Consider the following 22,491-nt stretch of genomic DNA (forward strand, 5'->3'; position numbering starts at 1 on the left):
ATTGTCGTTGTTGACGAAGTATAATTTTTGCTAATCCACAGGTACGTTCAACGAATACTGGACAACGTCCAGTTTGCGCGTGAAAGCCGCGCTGTTGAACACACATAACTCATGACCACTTAGCGGACAAACTTCTGGGGTGCATTTCTTATTGGATAGTTGCCGCTTTGTTGCCGTAATTTTATAATGCTGCATTTCTTAATTACGGTTATCTATCAAATTTTGGTCAAATGCTTGTGCTCTATCAAGCTTTGATCTTAACAGCGGTTGTTTTTTTGTTGTTGTTTCTTTCATGCAGTTTATATTTACGTCAGTGAATTTCGCAAGTTTTTTTCTTAAGCAAAGAGCTTATATAATTTTTTTGCCTATGTTTATTGCTTTCTTGATGATGCAGCTTTGTTTAGCTAACAAGTTTTCGGTAGGTCCTATACGTGCAGTAGGTTACCCCTTGCCTTTTTTCCTAATAAGAAGTGGGCACCCTACATTCCTACAGCATGGTAGCAGATGTTAATCTGAGTGTATTCCGATAGTGGTAGCCAACACAAGATTATGTTCTCTTGCGTGAGCTAAAGGAGTTTTTCATCCGACTTTTTTTGTAGTTTTCCTTTATTTTGATTTCCAGGTGCAAGTACAATCCGATCAAGGAACAAAATACCGTTTTACGATCATGTGATAGAAAATTTAATAGTTTGTCAGTTGGAATTCGTTTAAATGTGTATAAATAGGTATTTTGCAATTAATAAGCTTAAAGAAGATTGGGATTTTGTGCTGAAATATTAACGAGACCGTTTTGTTTACAGTACAGTTAATTGCGATGTTCACGTCGCTTATGGATGTGGTAGATGGTGGTGCCTGGTGATGTGTTGATTGTTGTGAAGGACCTGCGTTTGGAAACTGAAGGTAGGGAAAAGTGATCTGTGAAAGAAAGATGTGGGTGAATGGTTTAGTGAGTTTATGAGGTTGATGTTACGTGAAGGGCGCTTGTAGAATAGGTGAATATTTGAGTATGTGTTCATGAGGAGCAAGGTTCTTTAAGCCGAAAGTATCTATGATTAGCGGGAAGAAGAAAGGGTATGCTGGATTTCGCGTATTGGAGATATTTCAGAGTCAGGAGCAATGGATGTTTGACTGAGAGAGGGAGTGAAAGTCAGTACAAGAGAGGTTGGGTACATGTGTTGGGCCGTGCGGGGTTAACCGAGCGGTCTATGGCGCTGCACTCATGGACTGTGCGGCTGGTCCCGGCGGAGGTTCGAGTCCTCCCTCGGGAATGTGAGTGTGTGTTTGTCTTTAGGATAGTTTAGGTTAAGTAGTGTGTAAGCTTAGGGACTGATGACCTTAGCAGTTAAGTCCCATAAGATTTCACACACATTTGAACATTTTTACATATGTTGGTACAAACGTTACGAGGAACCCAATTCCAGAAGAGCAGAAATACGATATGTATGAATGCAGAGTCTCGCGGGTCAATTGCTTAAAACTACTCGAGCTTTCGGCCAAGCACTCCTTGACCATTGTCAAGTGGGATGACTGCAGGTGGGCTGTTGGTGCGCCATTACATACATAGCTGTCGAATATGACGTCACTGGTGCCCATGACATTGCCATATATGGGCATGTTTTTAGTCGGCGTTCGATGTGCCCTCTTCAAGCGCGCGAAGGCTGGATCCCACGCAGCGCTGAGCTGCAAGCCACCGTCTCTATTCAGGGTGTTTGCGGTAATTTTTATTTCAATAGCTTCCTTTATTAAACTGTCTCAGAAGCCGTTAGTGCGAGCCACGACAGAGGTACCGTCAAATTTTATGTGGTGACCGTGTTCAAACGCATGATCAGCAAACTCAGATTTCTCTGTATAGCGGAGGCGATAATACCTCTCATGTTCTTTCCTGCGTATATAAGGGCGCACCAACAGCCCACCTGCAGTCATAACACTTGACAATGGCCAAGGAGTGCTTGGCCGAAAGCTCGAGTAGTTTTAAGCAATCGACGCGGTTGGAAACCAGAGAATATTTTATTCAGAAATACGATATGATTTTTGTTATCAGGTGTACACGAGGTATAGAGTAATCGAATTCATCTGCTGTGTTGAATGAAAAGGAACTTTTGAACGTGATGCAGGGTTAGTATTGGGGAATGTACATAAACTGAGAAAACAAGGTAGCAAACGTATCGCTCAATGATGTGAACTTATTTGCAAAATATTAATTGTCGCAAAAATCGATGCCACATTAACGTAGGTAAGCGGGGAGAGGGTGGTTGTGCCCCGCGGACTGCCTGCTCACCTCTGAGTCGAGCACTCGGCGCACGCTGACGTCTCCGGCGCAGAGCGCGGCGTCCAGCCGCTCGGCCAGCTCCGCCACCTCGGCGAGGCGCTCCGAGATGGCGTCGACGGCGGTCGCGTTGCCGCCGGGGCCCTCCTGCTGCTGCCGCTGCTCCTCGTCCTCTTCCTCCTCCCTGCGGGCACAGAGTGGTAAAGCACGTCACACAGCACAGCAAAGGTCTCGTCTGGTCTGTTCACTACTACAGCTGAAAACTCTCTACTCACAGGATCTCAAATGTTCTGAAAGCCATTGCTTTACGTCCGAGGTCCTCATGGCAACAAATATTCTTCAGTCAAATCAAAGCTGCTACGAAAGCAAAGAGGGCTTAACTACAAATGTATATGTAGCCAAAGCCTCACAGACAAACAGAAATCGATCGAAGGCAAAATTAGCGTATGGAGAGCCATGCTCCGAATGTGCATCGAATTCTAAAGTAAAATTCCATCTACCGACTTGACAGAAAACCCTAAAAGGTTTTGATCTTAGGTTGTACCAGTAAATGGATCGAAGCCATCTGTCCACAGTGTGACATATGGCATCGAAACAGAGGATGACACACAGGATAGAAATACTAAACGCTTTTTGTCCAAAACTGTTTCACTGACGAACATCATAGTGTAGTTCATCCTTTAAAGTTGTACAAACACCAATATGACACATGGTTCACATGGCTCTGAGCACTATGGGACTTAACTACTGTGGTCATCAGTCCCTTAGAACTTAGAACTACTTAAACCTAACTAATCTAAGGACATCACACACATCCATGCCCGAGGCAGGATTCGAACCTGCGACCGGAGCAGTCGCGCGGTTCCAGTCTGCGCGCCTAGAACCGCTAGACCACCGCGGCCGGCCAATATGACATAACCTGTATTAATTGTGTATGAGATAGGAAAGCAACTACCCGCCCGGGTAGGCGAGAGCGCTAGCGCGGTAACCTAGAGGAGCGAAGCGGAAAAACGCAGAGGTCATTCCCGTTTTCAAGAAGGGTCGTCGAATAAATCCAGAAAACCATAGGCCTATATCTCTGACTTCGATCTGCTGTAGAATTTTGGAACATCTATTATGCTCGCATTGTATCACATTTCGGAAAGCCGAAAATGTCTTCTGTACGAATAAACATGGGTTCCGGAAACAACTGTCGTATGTTTTCCTTCACGAGACGTAGATATTAGTAACTACCGGCGTCCAGTTTGATGCCGTGTTCCCTGACTTCCAGAACGCGTTCGATACAGCTTAACTGCCGCCCCATGAGCAAAATACGAGCGCAAGGAATACGAGAACAGCTGTGTAATTTGTATTGAAGTCTTCCTACCAAACAGAACACACCGTGTCATTCTTCAGACATAGAAGTAGCTTCGTGCGTACCCCAAGGTAACGTTGTAGGCTCGTTACTTATTCCAGTGTATACAAATAACCTGCCGGATGATTCTGTTGTACGCAGTCGCAACACTAGAAAACGCTGGAAAAGCTTAAGAAGATCGACACATATTACAGTGTCAGCAGTTGACCCTCAACGTAAAGAAATGTAACGTATGAACATAGATAAGCACAAAGTCTCATTACCGTATGATTACACAATTCGAGAACAATCAATGGAAGGAGCCACAACCATTAAATATCCAGGAATATACGAACGGAGTAATTTAAAGTCGTACGAGCACATAAACTAATAGCACGTAAGACAGCTGCCAGATTTCGATTCACTTGAAGGGTCCACAGGAAATATAGTCCACCCACAAGGAGGTAGCTTACAAAATCCTCATTCGACTAATAGTTGAATAATGCTTGTCAATCTGGGACGTGTACGAGACAGGATTAATAGAGGAAACGGAGCACATCCAAAGAGGAGCAGCGTGTTTCGTTACAGGTTGATTTAGTAAGCACAAAGCATCGAGGAGATTCTAAGCCAACTCCTGTCGCAGACGTTGCAAGAGAGGCGTTCTGCATCACTATGTGGTTAAGTCCCTAGATTGTACGTCCCTAGAAACGTCAGCCAGTATATTGCCTCCTCCTACGCATGTCTCGCGAAGAGACCACGAAGGTAAAATTAGAGAGACTCGAGATCATATGGAGGCTTACCGGCCATCGTTCTTCCTGCGAACTATTCGCGACTGAACTGTGAAATGGGGAAGTGACAGTGTTACACAAAGTACCCTCTGCCACACACCATGAGGTGACTTGCGGAGTAGGGTCATGCTATCATTGTTCATATCTTGTAGATATAGTGCACACGAATACCCACATGATTTGCATTAGTTTCCGTTGTAGCACTTTGTGCTTTATATGATTGATACACATAACGTTTCGTAGGTACGAAACAAGTGGCTCGTATACAGGATGCAGAGAGATACCTGATAAGGCCAGAGAAGAGTAGTGACATGGAGACGGGCAAAGTTTTCCGCGTAATCAAAAATTTGAATTTACCTATTGCGTAGCATCTGTCTTCACCAATAGCCATGATTACACACGGCAAGACCCTGCGTTCTTCCTCATAGCGAGGAATGAACATTCAGATTCCTCCTATGAATCATTGACTCATATATTGCTTTATCCTTTTAAACCTTTGAGATCTGACTGTCAATATGTACTGGTGTCCTGATAGCGGTTACATATATAACAAAAGTATATTTCTCAATTACGCCTCATTTTCGGTGGTCATTTTGATTCCGTCTCTATCTTTATACATATATTTTTTCCTTCTTAAGTTACAAACGAAGCCAAATAATACCACTGGGTAGGCCTTGGTACTAAACAATGCTGCTGTGACTACTGTCTGCTGGCAGTGCCTTTACAGCCTAGTTCCACGTTCGTATTTGGCCACTTTCCCGCCTTGGACTGATCCCAGTGCGTTGCGCGTCCCCACCATCGGCAGTGGTTTAACTGTGTATGTGTTTACAATGTTTGTAGATGACTGCTGGTAACACTATTTCTGTCGTCGTTGGTGCCCAGTTTGCACTAGTGCGGAGTCTACCATAAATAAGAACTAGGCCAATGTCTTTCTACCTCCCCTGTCTGTCTTGCCTCCTACACTGTCCTGCAAAGTGCTCGCTCGGCAATGGTCACGTCATCGACCTACGTTCCCCACCGACGGCAGTAGGCTCTTATACGACTTGCGCCAACTTGTTAGCTGCCTACACGTCTCAACTTTAGCTGTGGTATAAACAGCTGTCCTGACTCGCAGGCAAGTCAGTCAGTGAACCTGCGTTCCTCCCAGCTAGTAAAACGTTCAAACAACTCACGGTAATGCAATCGCGTGATGCCTTCGACAACGTCCTATATTTCGGCAGGTGAACATCCTGTCGCTATGAAGGCGGACTCCTAACGGGAGTACTGTGTGCAAGGTAATTTAAAGCCTCTACAGCCGGGGCTACGACGACCAAGAACCATAATACGGCACATGCACAAACACAACACGCACACCGTCAACAAGTAGCTCCACCATCCCACCAAACAACGTCTTACGTTATCAATGGTGAATATTAATTACCAACGAGTGAGCAAGTATTATTAATTTCGTCCATGTGGTGTTTAGCCAAGGAGAGAGCAGAATTCTCATCAGAAACCTACGTCCTTATTTATAAGGTCACTCACTAATTTAATTTCAACTAGTTTCTTAAAAACGCTATCCCAACAGATGGACTACACGCTCGATTCTCTGTGTTGTTACATTCCATAGAATGACCAGTGTTGAAGGAATATTCTGCATGGCAGATTTGCTCGGCTATTCTAAACGTGTGTGACGGTTACGTTGTTGGGATAGTGTTATTCAGGAAGCAATGATCTTACAAAGTTACTTAGGTTATTTCTTAAATTTAGCTTGGAATGCTGCTCTCTCGATGTTCAAACGGCAGTGGGAAAGAGTTAATAATACGTGCTCACCCGGTGGTAATTAATATTCATTCTCGATAACTTCTGACGCTGGTCATATTTCCTTGTGTTGTGGTCATAGTTGTTTACATTGTGTGTGTGTGTGTGTGTGTGTGTGTGTGTGTGTGTGTATCACAACTACTGCCACGCCTGTATGTGGATTTCTTCGTCTCTTAATCAAGCCAAATGTTTGATAAAAAGTGAACGAGCTGTAAGGGGATGAGTTCGTTGAAGGATAATTTCCGCTGAAGGTTAGTCGCCCACTTTGTCCTTAGCAAGGAACACAAGTTCGAACTGAACAAAAATTGGGAAGGAAATAGTCTGTATGTTTTTCGTTGAACTGTATCGGTATTTGTATTAAAATTTATGTGTAATGGAAAACATAAATGTGGATGGCCAAACAGGGATTTAAATCCTGCTTCTCCTGAATGTGAAACTATTGTCTCACTGTTCAACTGTGTGTGAAATCTTATGGGACTTAACTGGTAAGGTCACCAGTCCCTAAGCTTACACACTACTTAACCTAAATCATCCTAAGGACAAACACACACACCCATGCCCGAGGGAGCACTCGAACCTCCGCCGGGGGCAGCATCACTATTGTCTCGATCAATGCTTAGAGTACTACCTGTACGCCTGCCAGGAAATTCAATATTTATTAACAATCTCAATCACCTGTACGTTATTACTTAACGCATTAAGTCGCTACTGTAAACGAAATTTTAACTAGGCGTCAAGCGCGGTAGTCTCTGTTTATGAAGCTGGCAAACACACTACTTTGCACCTTAAACCACTAAATTCACGCTGTAGACTCTACTGCTCGCCCGAAGCTCAGTGCGGGGAAAGCAGCAGCAGTAGCAGCAGCAGCGAGTGCGTTGATATCTGGAGGCGGGGCGGCGTCGCCGGGCCCGTGTATTTCGGTCGCAGCGCCGTCTCCGCTGCCGTTATCTGACACAATGATGGACGACGCCCGGGCGGCTGGGATAAAACCGACGGCGCGCCTCTCATTAGGAGGCGTGTCGCTCCCGCCGGCTCCTCTCTGTCCCTGCCGCTGATTGGTGCTCTTCGATCCGACGAGGCCGTCATTAATGCGTTATTAGCCCAACCGCGACCGTTGGAAGGCAACAGTGTCTGCTATTAGTTGCCACTATTACATCCAGTGACGTAGTGTAGGCCACCTGTGTATGCTGCTTCAGCGCCATCATATCAGTCATCATCATACTCGTCATCACCACCACTATTGCCACCTCCAACACCATAGTCTCATAACGTACCGGGTGATCAAAAAGTCAGTATAAATTTGAAAACTGAATAAATCACGGAATAATGTAGATAGAGAGGTACAAATTGACGCACATGCTTGGAATGAGACGGGGGTTTATTAGAACCAAATAATTCAATCGTTCAAAAAATTTCCGACATATGGCGCTTAATCTGATCAGAATAGCAATAATTAGTATAACAAAGTAAGACAGAGCAAAGATGATGTTCTTTCCAGGAAATGCTCAATATATCCACCATCATTCCTCAACAATAGCTGTAGTCGAGAAATAATGTTGTGGACAGCACTGTAAAGCATGTCCGGAGTTATGGTGAGGCATTGGCGTCGGATGTTGTCTTTCAGTATCCCTAGAGATACACTGGCGACTTCAGGTAACTCCAAAGCCAATAATCGCACGGACTGAGATCTGGGGACCTGGGAGGCCATGCATGACGAAAGTGGCGGCTGAGCACACGATCATCACCGAACGACGCGCGCAAGAGATCTCTCACGCGTCTAGCATATTTTGTTTGATTTGGTTCTAATAAAACTTCATGTCATTCCAAGCATGTGTGTCAATTTTCACCTCTCTATCTACATTATTCCGTGGTTTATTAAGTTTTCAAATTTATACTGACTTTTTGAGCACCCTGTACTTCTTCATAATTATCGTCATATATTTCGTCAGGTCTCCTCAAGATCACCATCATCATCATTATCATCAAGCCCATCATGATATACTTTTTTAGAGCCATCATCAAGATCGTCGTCGACGTCGTTATCATTATTCAAATTATCAGCACCATCATCAGTAGGAGCACCATTTTCATCATGATACTACTTCAACACCATCGTTCTCGTCTCTGTTTTCAGCACCTCCGCCACAACCATTTGAACCACCACCACAACCAGCACCTGCTTCGTCGCGGTCTTCTCCTCCTCCTCCTCCTCCTCCTCCTCCTCGACCTCCTCCTTCTCTCTACCCTCCTGCTTTCCTTCCTCCCCATTCATCTTCCAATGCTGGTGCTCTGTTTTCGCATATGGGGTCACTATTTTCATGTATTTACACTTAGAATTCTGTGATTATTTTTGTAGGATTGGGTTATCTGTCTTCACGAGCGTTACCTTAGTTTTCGAAGGGCGAGTTGGACGCCGCGTGTGTTGATTCAGCCACTTGCTGTACAGGTGTGAATATGCATGTGAATGCATTACGTGATTAGAATGAGGAGACGCATCCGACAGTCTATCAATTCAGAGTACAAAACACAGTTAATTATTTACTTAAGCTGGTTGCTTTAATACACAATTGATTCACAGCTGTGATATCGCAATGCCTTCCAGTCGATGGGAAGTTAATTAGGAAAAACTTTAAAAAAAATGGCTCTGAGCACTAAGGGACTTAACATCTGTGGTCATCAGTGCCCTAGAACTTAGAACCACTTAAACCTAACTAACCTAAGGACATCACACAACATCCAGTCATCACGAGGCAAAGAAAATCCCTGACCCCGCCGGGAATCGAACCCGGGAACCCGGGCGCGGGAACACTACCGCGCGGCCACGAGCTGCGGACGGAAAAACTTAACCTAAAACTGGACAAGAATGGGGTAGGAAGCTGCCTGTTTTTTTTTCCAGAGGAACTATCCTGAAAATCACCTTAAGTGATTTAGGGAAATCTGTGAAAACTGAAATCTGGCTGGCTAGACGGGGATTTGGCCGTCCCCCTTCCAAATGCGGGAGTAGTGTCTTAGCAACTGTGAAATTGTTCACAGGAAGTTTCTTCTGACGAAATACACTGCAGTTCATGTCCACTTCCGCAAAAGTTTGTTGACATTGTGAGAGACAGAATATGTTAATTTTGGTCTGGGATTTCAAGAATATTAAAAACTGGACTGAGGAAAGAGCTCTGTGATAAATAAGAAGGGCAGTATGATTTGCGCTCAAACCGAAGCACCCAAGATCTTAATTTCTCACTTAAGGTGGTCACTCAAAATCCTTTAGAGATAAACAAAATTACCGCGTTACAGGGTGACAGTTATTGAACAATATGAAACAGAATGTAAATTAGTTAGAAACTACGGCGTGCACACACTTTATTCAACATGAAAACGTCAGCACAAGATAGCGGATTTAGATTATGACATGTTCGATATGCCTGCCATCATAGGCGATGATGTGGCGCTGAGGAATAACGAAATTCTGCGTGACCCGCTGAAACGTCGGGATATCGATGCTGTCGATGACCTCCTCAATGGCTGTTTTCAGTTCAGTAATGGTTTTGAGGTTATTGCTGTAAACCTTGTCTTCAATATAACGCCACAAAAAAGGAGTCGCACGTGTCCATACCCGGAGAATATGGCGCCAATCGAGACCGATGCCAGTGGCCTCTGGGTACCCCAGAGGCAGAGTGCGGCCCCCGAGCACTACTCAAGGACATCAACCACTATTCTCCTTCGATGGGGTCGAGTTCCGTCGCGCATGAACCACATGTTGTCGAAATCAGGGTCAGTTTGGACAATGGGGATGAAACCATCTTCACGTACCGATAATCACCGTGCCATCAGGGAAATCGCACCGATTATTCCGTGACTGGACGTTGCACACTACACCGTCACGTGTTGAGGGTGAAGAGACTTCTCGATCGCGAAACGCAGATTCTCAGTCCCCAAACGCACCAATTTTGCTTACTGACGAACCCATCCGAATGAAAGTGGGCTTCGTCGCTAAACCAAAGCATATTAACATCAAATTTTTGCTCGTTAATTCTGTGGACAGTTGTGTTGGCGAAACACAACCGGTGTTCCATGGCCCTAGACTTAATGGCTGATGGGTTTGAATTTAGTATGGGAAAAGATGCAGGTGTTGAACAACAATTTGTCGCAGTGTCTCGCGGTTGACTCCCACCTGTTGTGCAGGTGGTTTGATCGACTTCCTGGGGCTGGTTGGAAACACAGCGCGTGTCCTGTCGATGTTTTCAGGCGTTTTCACCCTTTTTGGACGATGTGACTAGATACGTCAGCGTATAAGTGATATTTTCAGTATGAGAGAATTGTTGACACATCATTAACATATTATGAGAAGAGTAATGGGGCCAATACCGATTCTTGGGGGATCCCTGATACTACATCTCTGCATTGTGACTTTTCTGTTCCATTCATTACATATGTTGGCGAGATGTAAGGTGCGAGCGCGACCAGTGTACAGCACTTGAAGAAAAATTATGAATTCTAGGTGACCCGGAGTTGTTCCTTCTTGTACATCTTTCTAATGAGTATGCTGTAGATAGTCCAGCCTTTTACTATGACAACAGTCCCGTTCACATACGTTCTTCGTGTGCGACAACTTAGGCATCCTACTGTACCTCGACGAGCCCTATCTCCACCCCAAATACCGAGAGAGGTGGCGCAGTGGGTAGCACACTGGACTCGCATTCGGGAGGACGACGGTTCAATCCCGCATCCGGCCATCCTAGTTTAAGTTTCCCGTGATTTGCCTAAAATCGCTTCAGGCAAATGTCGGGATGGTTCCTTTGAAACGGCACGGCTGGCTTCTTTCCCCGTCCTTCCCTAATTCGATGAGACCGATGACCTCGCTGTCTGGTCTCCTCCCCCAAACAATCCAATCCGATCCAATCCAATCCAATCCACTCCACATAACATATCTCAGCATACTGGGAACAGCGCGAAAAGCAGCAATCGATATCGCTGCGGTTTGGTAGCTCTAATCTTCATTAATGGCGTCAGCTGGATACGGTGTATCTGAAGAAACTTTCGTACTGTCTTCCTCGCCGAATTGAGGTCATTACCGAGACTAGAGACGCCGAGTTGAGTTCATTATCTAGACGGCATTGGCTCGGTGTCCTCTGGGAACGACTAATGTTCTCCCTCGGTGTGCTCCCGTTGTTACCAACACCTTTCTTTGGCAGCCTTACCACGTGCCTGTGACAGAGCAGCGACAGCAGCGCCGCTCCGGGTCGGCCGGCGCCCCCTTCGCCTTTGAGTGCGGCCGCGTCCCAGATCGGTGACAGCTGCGCGGTGAGCGCCTGAGAGGGCGGAAGAGTGACGGACGGACGCGACGCGGCGGCGCGGGGCGAGGGCGAGGAGACGCGTCTAAAAATGCCCCGGCCGCGGCCCGCGGCCCGCTGCCCGCTGCGGGAACTGCGCCAGCCGGCAGTGCGCTCTCCCTCTCCCGTAAACAAATACACCGCAACGCAGCGCTCCAGACAGCCGGAGAGCGCGCTGCGAGCCCCGACTCCTGTCTCGGCGCCCATAGTCCGATTAAAATTACTTGATGCTCGCAGTTTGCATCAGGATAATGTGAGACGACGCGATCATTTGGATGCACTTTTAATAACCGCTAGGCCGCTCATCCTAGCAGTTTAATCCACTTGACAATTTTCCTCGGCAGCAGTTTGCACTTGTCTCTTGATCGAGAATGTTGACTAGATACAATGTATCTACGACCAGTTTTATACAACTGACATAACACTGGCTAATTCGAAACGCGTAAGATTCATGCAAAATAAAAGTGTGGTCCAAGTTAACCAAAGTACACTACTGGCCATTAAAATTGCTACATCAAGAAGAAATGCAGATGATAAACGGTTATTCATTGGACAAATATATTATACTAGAACTGACTTGTGATTACATTTTCACGCAGTTTGGTTGCATAGATCATGAGAAATCAGTACCCAGAACAACGACCTCTGGCCGTAATAACGGCCTTGACACGCCTGGGCATTGAGTCAAACAGAGCAAGGATGGCATGTACAGGTACAGCTGCCCATGCAGCTTCTACACGATACCACAGTTCAAGGGTAGTGACTGGCGTATTGTGACGAGCCAGTTGCTCGGCCACCATTGACCAGACGTTTTCAATTGGTGAGAGATCTGGAGAATGTGCTGGCCATGGCAGCAGTCGAACATTTTCTGTATCCAGAAAGGCCCGTACAGGACCTGCAACATACGGTCGTGCATATCCTGCTGAAATGTAAGGTTTCGCAGCGACCGAATGAAGGGTAGAGCCACGGGTCGTAACACATCTGAAATGTAACATCCACTGTTCAAAGTGTCGTCAATGCGAACAAGAGGTGACCCAGACGTGTAACTAATGGCACCCCATACCTTCATGCCTGGTGATACGCCAGTATGGCGATGACGCTACCAATGTGCGTTCACCGCGATGTCGCCAAACACGGATGTGACCATCATGATGCTATAGAGAGAACCTGTATTCATCCGAAAAAATGAGTTTTGCCATTCGTGCATGCAGGTTCGTCGTTGAGTGTACCATCACAGGCGCTCCTGTCTGTGATGGAGCATCAAGGGTAAATGCAGGCATGGTCTCCGAGTTGACAGTCCATGCTGCTGCAAACGTCGTCAAACTTTTCGTGCAGATGGTTGTTGTCTTGCAATGTCCCGTCTGTTGACTCAGACGTGGCTGCACGATCCGTTACAGTCATGCGGATAAGATGCCTGTCATCTCGATTGCTAGTGATACGAGGCCGTTGGGATCGAGCACGGCGTTCCGTATTACGCTCCTGAACCCACCGATTCCATATTCTGCTAACAGTCACTGGATCTCGACCAACGCGAGCAGCAATGTCGCGATACGATAAACCGCAATCGCGATAGGCTACAATTAGACGTTTATCAAAGTAGGAAACACGATGGTACGCAGCATTTATCCTCCTTACAAGAGGCATCACAACAACGTTTCATCAAGCAACGCCGGTCAACTGCTGTTTGTGTATGAGAAATCGGTTGGAAACTTCCCTCATGTCAGCACGTTGTAGATGTCGCCACCGGCGCCAACCTTGTGTGAATGCTCTGAAAAGCTAATCATTTGCATATCACAGCATCTTCTTCCTGTCGGTTAAATGTCGCGTCTGTAGCACGTCATCTTCGTGGGGTAGCAATTTTAATGGCCAGTAGTGTACATGATAGTTTACACTTCACGCATTGCATCTGGTTTCCTCCAGTCAAAGCGCTCAACGTTTCGCCCGAACCGTTCGCCGTTAAAACACAACACACACACACACACACACACACACACACACACACATACACACACGCGCGCGCGCGATGCTAACGAAATACACACGTTTCATACACAGCATTACAACCAAAATATTAAAGGATCCTACCACACATGACGCGATTCAGCGTCATTTACAGATTTACTATAGCCACAGAAATCGGCTTACACTGCTTCTCTCATTGCTTGAAATCAAATTTTTGAACACTGTCAATCAATCGTTGCAACTGAGACATCAGATTCGTAAATTTAACTACCTTTAGGAGCATAACGGTATAACATAGTGGTTGGCTTATAAACTTGACGTGAAGTTTCGAATGGCGTCAAACACGGCAAAATTATTTATTTTTCTGAATGTAATAAAAGACTTTTTAATTTTTTCAGTTAATGTTTTGTTATTTCTAATACTTTGCCGCTTCGTTTTCATCATCGTAATGACTTCTTTATTTGCTCGTATATTTGGTCCTATTATTCTTTTTTCGTGTGGAATCTGCTTGTGTCACCTATAACGTGCAACCAAGTGCGAACTGGGGCTGCTCACCTATTGGTGACGCAGCATCTCGTGTAGCCAGTGTAAGGATAGTTTCACGTAACCAAAGACAGCGAGAAATTACGGCTTGCTTTAACCGATAAAACTGAAATGTTTCTGCGGAAGATGCCTAAGCAAACACACATATTATGAACAGTTTTCTGTCTTGTGTTTGGTCGTAGAGGTTAGTCTTAAACGCCGTGAACAAAGCGACCGTGATTTTAGTTCTGCTGCATACTACTGATCGCAGTTTTCTTGGATACCTTGGACATCACGGCGTTGTGATTAGATAAGGACACGAGTTTAACTTTAGTGTTACAATACCCAATGTCTGCCGCAGTTCAGTCATTCACCTCTCAAAATCAGCTGTCGATGGTGCACCTCCCATTCACGTCAAGCGTCGAAGCGAGCGGCAGCTAGCAGCGGATGTGGCAGGCGACAGACGTCAAATGTCAAGTAATTTTAATCGGACTGCATCCGCTCTTCGCAAGTCGCAGTACGGAGCGAAGCACAGTGTTTTAGAATATTTTTCCAACTCCTTGTGCCATACGCCGATAGAGCGTGGAAGCAGGACTGCCGGTACTACTTGTGCAGGCCAGAATTTCTCCGGTTTCACTCTAGTGGTCATTATGTGTCTATTTAATTGCTGCTGTGGGAAAGAAAACTCACGGTGTGTTAGATGACGATCAGTTTGGCTTTAAGAAAGTACAGGCACCAAAGAGGCACTTCTGATGGTGTACTTGACAGTAATGGAAGCAAGATTTAAGAAAATTAGAGACACTCTCTCAGGATTTGTCATTCTAGATAAAGCATTCGACAATGTAAAATAGTGCAAGACATCCAATTCTCAGTCGAATAGGTATAAGCTATAGGGAAAAACGGGTAACACGTAACGTGTATAAGAACCGAGAGGGCATAATAACGATTAAAGACCAAGAGCAAAGTGCTCAGATTAGAAATGATGCGTGGTGTCACCGCCAGACACCACACTTTGCTAGGTGGTAGCCTCTAAATCGGCCGCGGTCCGTTAGTATACGTCGGACCCGCGTGTCGCCACTATCAGTGATTGCAGACCGAGCGCCGCCACACGGCAGGTCTAGAGAGACTTCCTAGAACTCACCCCAGTTGTACAGCCGACTTCTACGCTCTCATTTGCCGAGACGATAGTTAGCATACCCTTCAGCTACGTCATTTGCTACGACCTAGCAAGGCGCCATTTTCAGTTACTATTGATACTGTGAATCATGTAATGTCAAGAGCGACGTTCACCATTAATGAATTAAAGTTAAGTATTCCACCAGCTACGTCCGTTTTTCTGAAGTCTAATTTCCTTGTCCTGTTCCAGACCTCACGCCAGCCTGCGTGAGCTAAAACGCGTGCCTTTCAGCCTCCTTTAGTAACACGGTGTTGGCTCTCCTGCCAACCACAACATGATGTAAGACAGGGATGTAGTACCTCACTTCTATTGTTCAATCTAAAGGTCGAAGAAGCAACGACGGAAATAAAGGAAGTTTCAGGAGTGGGATTAAAATTCAAGGTGAAAGGATATCAGTGACAAGATACGGTGATAAAATTGCTATCCTCATTTAAACTGAGGAACAATTGCTGGACCTATTAAATGGGACGAACAGTCTAATAAGTACACTCTGTGTATTCACAGTAAGCCGAAGAAAGACGAAAGTAATGAAGAGTAGCAGAAATGAGGTTACCGGTGAGCTTAACATCGAAATTGTGGAGAGCGAAGTAAACGAAATGACAAGTGCTCCTACTTTGATCGAATATAACAGGTGACAGAGGGAGCAAAGAGGACATAAAAAGCAGGCTAAAAAAAGACCATTCTTCACCAGAAGAAGTCTACTAGTATCAAACATCTGATTTTGTTTGAGGAAGTAGTTTCTAATAATGTACGTCTCGAGCACAGCATTGTATGGAAGTAAATTATGGACCGTGAGAAAACTTTAAGAGAATAGAATCATAAAGTGTTTGATCTAAGATGCTATAGAAGGATGTTGAAAACTAGTTGGACTGAAAAGGTAAGAAATGAAGAGATTATTTGCAGAATCTGTGAGGAGAGGAATAAATGGAAAACACTGACAAGAAGAAGGGACAGGATAATAGGACACGGTTTGAGATACCGGGGGATTACTTACATGGTGCTAGAGGGTGGATAAAAAATGAACTGTAACACAGAGATTCGAATACATCCAATGAATAACTGAGAACATATGATGCTAGTGTTACCTTTAGGTGAAGAAGTTCACACAGGACAGGAATTCGTGGTGGGCTAGATCAGACCTGTCAAAAGACTGATGAACTTCCCCGACGCCTCAAAGAAACAAAACGAAAAAAATACTGCTTATAGTACGGTGCTGCTCGGTTCGGAGGGAGTAGTTTCGAATCGTGGCAGTGGCAAAAAGGATTTGGGTGGCAAGGAGAGAAAGAGGTAGGTTCTAAGACAAAATCATGTAGTAGATGCCTCACCTGCCTGCAGTCACTCATGGTGTGAGGTAACCTGACTGGGATGTTAAGCTCAGCGGCACTATTGACAATATTCAAGAGTAGTGGGCTACTCGTCCGTACCAGGTTTCAGTACTATCCCTTCTACCATCATCACCATCAGCACAGTCATCATCATCATCAACAATAACAACAACAGCAGACGACTAACGAAACCAGTGGGAATGGCTCAACACCTCATCGAATTTTGTCCCTCTGACGGTAATTCTCTTGGCAAGGGACACAGGCCGATGGAAGAACAGGTTGTACATACGTTTTGTGACTCATATCCCTCGTGGGTGAATTAAATTTCGTTAGGATTCTTCCACTCTGACATCTGTGTTGCCCACAACTATGTTTATGTTTTCGTTTCACCATGCGACACTGCACGTACATACTTCTAAATACGTGAAGGTTTTGACTCATTCCAGTGACCTAGTAAACAGAACACATACCAGTTAAAACTGATTTTAGGAAAGGTAAATGAGAGACAGATTCCGTGAAAGAGTCGTCAGAAGAAGTAGTCCACTCAGGACAGAAGGAGCTAGCGAAACCTTTGTTCGAACGATACTCGAGCATTGCTCCTCAGCCTGGGAGATTTATCAGGCTCGATAGACACCGGCAGAAGCTACAAGAGGTGTATCGTGGTAGAGTTTAATGTTAAATTTCGGAGAGCTTACGTTCCTAGAAGAGTCTCCTACTTATATCTCGCGAAAAGCCGATAAAAGTAACGTCAGAGAAACTGGAGCTTACACGGAAGCTTGTCAAAGGTATTTTTTTCCCGCGCACCATTTGCAAACGGAAGACGAAAGACCGGAAGGGGAAGTGACAGTAGTATACGAAGTACCCTCAGCCACATACCGTACGGTTGCTTGTGGAGTATGTATAGATGCAGTATCGGACATTCTCCTCTGTTTATCTGAGTTGTCAGCCAGACTTTGCAGCAAGTGCTGACCTCCTGCGAGTCTACTTGTATTTCAAACGCTGTGACACTTCCTGTACACACCCGGATGGCCGACGAGCTCACAGATCTGCAAATTTTTTACGCTACATGATATACATGTATTTAACATTTACAGCCCTATCGTCCTTCATTATGTCTTCCCTCCACTTCCAAAGTTGTCTCCCCCTTGAATACTGCTTAATATGTTCTGTTTGCTGGGAAATTTTCAGTCCAATCGCATACCTGGTCTTGTATTCCGTAAGAGTTTATTTTCTTCATTAGACGTCGATCCGGTACTGTATCGAGTGATTTCCAGAAGTCAAGAACTACATCATCAACATGTGCTACACTACCTAATGACCAATGAATTTCGTGACTAAAGTGAGCAAATTAAGATGTTCGCGATCAGTGTGTGCGGCATCCTTTTTACTGTGCCTCCAAAGTCTTCACAAGCGAGCAGACGTTATGTCCCACAACTTTACAGGAGGTAGACGTCAGTGGGCTACATCTGTAGTTCCGTACACCTGTCCTCTGACTCTTGTTAAAGACTGAAACAACCTACGCCTTTTCACCAACACCTGACACGCCCTATTCGCCCAGTGACCTACGAGAGACTATTGATAGAATGGCAACAGTTCTTCCGCCTATTCGATACAGACTGCAAGGGTTACCCCAACAAGTTTAGAAGCTTTCCCTGCATCAAACGTCTTCATTGTTTTTCAGTTCGCGTTCACTTATCTCTATAATTTTTTCGTGTGTGAGTGCATTTTGATCTTCTTTGGTGAAACGGTCCCGGATATAGAAATAAAACCTGGACAAATGATTCTGACGCACGCGGGGCCGAAACATTTTAGGAACATTTGATTACACGTAATCCTGACTTCGAACTCACTAAACGCTTCTAGCATACTTTCATTACGCATGTCTCCAACTTGTGCAGCTTTTGTTGACAGTAAGGATTCGCCTGCATATGTATCTGCGGCCCAGCTTTCTACTTTCGTTGTGGCGTGTCCTCATCCCTCAGAACCTTCCACGGCATAAATATATCTAACATGTGGCTAACTGTTCTACAATTCCCGACAGTATATTAGAACTGCGGAAAAAATAGTCTATGTGATCAAAAGCATCCGGAGGACACTCACAGAAACATGTTTTTCATATTAGGTGCATTGTGCTGCCACCTACTGCCGCGTAGCAGCGTACTCCATATCAGCGACCTTAGTAGTTATTAGACATAGTGAGAGAGCAGAATGGGGGGCTCCGCGAAACTCACGGCCTTCGAAAGTGATCAGGTGTTTGCGTGGCACTTGTTTCATACGTCTGTACACGAGATTTCCACACTTCTGAACATCCCTAGGTCCACTGTTTCCGATGTGATAATGAGGTGGAAACGTGAAGGGACACGTACGGCAAAAAAGCGTACAGGCCGACCTCGTCTGCTACTTACAGAGACCGCCCACAGTTAAAGAGGGTCGTAATGTGTAATAGGCACACATCTATCCCGACCGTCACACAGGAATTTCAAACTGCATCAGAATCCAGTGCAAGTACTATGACAGTTAGGCGGGAGGTGAGAAAACTTGGATTTCATGGTCGAGAGGCTCCTCACAAGCCACACATCATGCCGGTAAATCCCAAACGACGCCTCGCTTAGTGTAAGGAGTGTAAACATTGGACGATTGAAAGGTGGAAAAACGTTGGGTGGAGTGACGAATCACGGTACACATGTGGCGACTGGATGGCAGGGTGTGGGTATGGCGAATGCCCGGTGAACGTCATTTGCCAGCGTGTGTAGTACCGAAAGTAAAATTCGGAGTCGGTGGTGTTAGGGTGTGGTCGTGTTTTTCATGGTGGGGGCTTGTACCCCTTGTTGTTTTGTGTGGCACAATGACGGCACAGGCATACATTGATGTTTTAAACACCTTCTATCTTCCCACTGCTGAAGAGCAATTCGGGGATGGCGATTGCATCTTTCAACACAATCGAGCACCTGTTCATAATGCACGGCATATGGCGGAGTGGTTACACGACAATAACCTGTAATGAACTGGCTTGCACAGAGTCCTGACTTGAATCCTATAGGACTCCTTGGGGATGTTTTGGAATGCCGACTTCCTGCCAGACTTCACCGTGCGACATCGATACTTCTCCTCAGAGCAGCACTCCGTGAAGAATGGGCTGCCATTACCCAAGAAACCTTTCAGCACCTGACAGAGTGGAAGCTGTCATCAAGGCTAGTGGAGGGCCAACACCATATTGAATTCCAGCATTACCGAGGGCGCCGCGAACTTTTAAGTCATTTTCAGCCAGGTGTCCGGATACTTCTGATCACATAGTGTAAATTTACAGTGCGAGTCAAGCTATTAACATCCCTAATACTGCATAAACCGTTTAAGATGTCTGTAAGAGGTTTTCAGTAAATAATACTGCATAATAGTTTCAAGAATTTATTGCGAACACTAGTCTCACTGTTTAATGAAATATTTAATGCCTTGAAACATACAGGCTGTAAAGGGTATAAGTGCAACTGGTTTTATACGTGGTACCTCAATATGAACATACATTAGTGTGTTAATTGTTTTTTCTCTGCGTCGAACTGTCTTCCCACAAACACGTCACAAACTTTACGACTTGGTGTTTGCAGCTTGGTCGTACTTCACCACTAAGTGGATTACTTTTGTTTACACAGAATAACTGTTTTGCTTCAACTCTTCAACACCTGCCCCGCTACCCAGGGGAAAATTAGCATTAATGGCTTGTTCTTGTCACATGTACTTGGACGTACTACCCATCCTAAAAACATATTACTTGTAAAGGCTATAGTTATTAGTCTGCAGATGATATAAGTACAGATGTAATGTTGTTCAGTAAACTGTCTTCAATCACCAATAGAAATACCTGCACTTATATATATTTCACCCTGTAGACAGTACCAATGAAAAAAATGAGTCGCGACTCTATGAAGATTGATAAAAATACTTAAAAGTAAACATTTAGAATACTTGCCCTCTTGGTATCGTTCTCCGCGGAAAGCCTCGTGGTGATATCTTGAACCTATTGTCAATGCTGTATGCGTTGTAAATTACGTGACTGACGTTGGACAACTCTCGATATTGTAGCTAAATTTTGTATTATGGAGTTTTTGTGTAGTTATGAAGGGTTTGGAACTTTGTAAACCAACTTCCTCTTGAGGGATCGAGAATGTCAAACTGGCTATGCCAGAATGTGGAAGGTGTCTGCTTACATGTCCATAAGTTGGTAAAGGGGAATCCACACGTTATATGACGAATAAGATTTATATGAGATTTCAGTCAGGTGGGATGGAAGAATAAGCGTTAACGCCTCGTCAATGAAGGCGAAGCGCAAGTCACCTGCCGAAGCTTAGTTCTTGTAATAACCAGGATCACATGTGATTTTGTGAAATAATACGCTGTCTTGCTCTGTGGAAGAGTTTTGGGGTTTAAAAAAGGCACACTAAAAAAACACGGGAGAATATATGATGAAGGGTCCATGTGTTAGCCCTGCGTTGTGCGGTTCTGGCTTATTTGCAAATGAATGCGCTAGTTTACTGTTAGTCGATCACTAAGCTACGTGCCTCACTGATTAATTTTGAGGTCCCTTCGTGAGGGAGATTTGTTTCAAACTCACAAGCGACACGGTCACACCGTTTTAGTTTTCTCGTGGTCTCCCTCAGTCATTTCTCCAGAATCCCCCAATAATTCTTTCAACAAAGCAGTTACCGACTTCCTGCTTCATCCTTAACATTCTGACAAAGTGCTCACCGTAACAGCCTGTCTCGATGAGATGTTAGGATCCTTAGAGACGGAGCACAAGTTCGGATTAGGAAAGAACGGGAAGGAAACCGTCTGTGCTCTTTTAAAGGAATCATTTCGGAATTTTCCTGAAGCGATTTAGGGAAATCTCAGAGACCTAAAGCAAGATGGTCGGATGGGGATTTGAACCGTCGTCCTCGAATGCGAATCCTTTGTACTAACCAGTTCGTTGGTTGGTTAGTTAGTTTGTTACTTGTTTCATAGATAATCTGAACGTTTCTTTTATCGAAATGATGTGGAACGAATAAGTTTACAGGATATGCAGACATGATTAGTGTTAACATAAATGAACACATTTTTTTAGTCCTGGTCCTGCAACTACACTTAAAAACAAGGATTGTCATTTTATTATTTTTCTTTTACACGCCATCAGTTTTTAAAATGAAATAATTCCATGGAAAGGGAATGTGCACGAGAAATATTTTTACATTGTTTAGCTGTCTGTCACGCATTTTATGTTTTTGAGTAAATGTTTTCGTTGGTGCATATTGAACTTCTTTCTGAGCGACTGACAGCTTTAATAATGGGTCACAAAGATCAGTTTTCCCTTTAGTGTTGCAGATATGAACTTCACTATTCTTCTCAAATAGTGATCATTTTGACCAATTTCATCAGCGAATGTATGTATTGTGATGGTGCAGTTAAAATGTCTATCTCTTAGAAGAGGCACCTACATGATGTCCGTGGATAAACATCACATATTATTCTTAATGCTCGCTTTTGTGCAATAGATACTTTCTTTGTAAGTCCGGAACCGTGCGACTGCTACGGTCGCAGGTTCGAATCCTGCCTCGGGCATGGATGTGTGTGATGTCCTTAGGTTAGTTAGGTTTAAGTAGTTCTAAGTTCTAGGGGACTGATGACCACAGCAGTTGAGTCCCATAGTGCTCAGAGCCATTTGAACCATTTCTTTGTAAGTAGTGAGTCACCCCAGAAAATTATTCCATGAGATATTATTGAGTGGATATATGCTTAATAGTTTGGAAAGCTCAGTAATATTCTTGTTTCAGTTCAAGGTTTCATCAGTACGCACATCCAAAAATTTGGAGCATTCTACCCTATCTACTGACTACTATTCATGTGTGGTACATTAACTGTATGTATTACTATATTTGTTGTACAGAACTTAATAAAGTGTCTCTCTTCAAAATTTAGAAAGAGCCAATTTTATGAGAATTACTTAATAATTCTTTGGAAATCATT

The 22,491-nt window shown here is 44.5% G+C and overlaps 1 protein-coding gene across 1 annotated transcript in view; it reads right to left on the reverse strand.

Annotated features, from left to right (window-relative positions):
• Nucleotides 1-22,491, reverse strand: part of LOC126267900 (uncharacterized) — a 1,063,720-nt gene that overhangs the window by 683,915 nt on the left and 357,314 nt on the right. The window contains exon 14 of the mRNA XM_049973211.1: nucleotides 2,279-2,450. Within this exon, the coding sequence (XP_049829168.1) occupies nucleotides 2,279-2,450 (172 nt within the window). The remainder of the gene's footprint in view (nucleotides 1-2,278; nucleotides 2,451-22,491) is intronic.

This window comes from Schistocerca gregaria, chromosome 4 (assembly GCF_023897955.1).
Source record: "Schistocerca gregaria isolate iqSchGreg1 chromosome 4, iqSchGreg1.2, whole genome shotgun sequence".
NCBI lineage: Eukaryota > Metazoa > Arthropoda > Insecta > Orthoptera > Acrididae > Schistocerca > Schistocerca gregaria.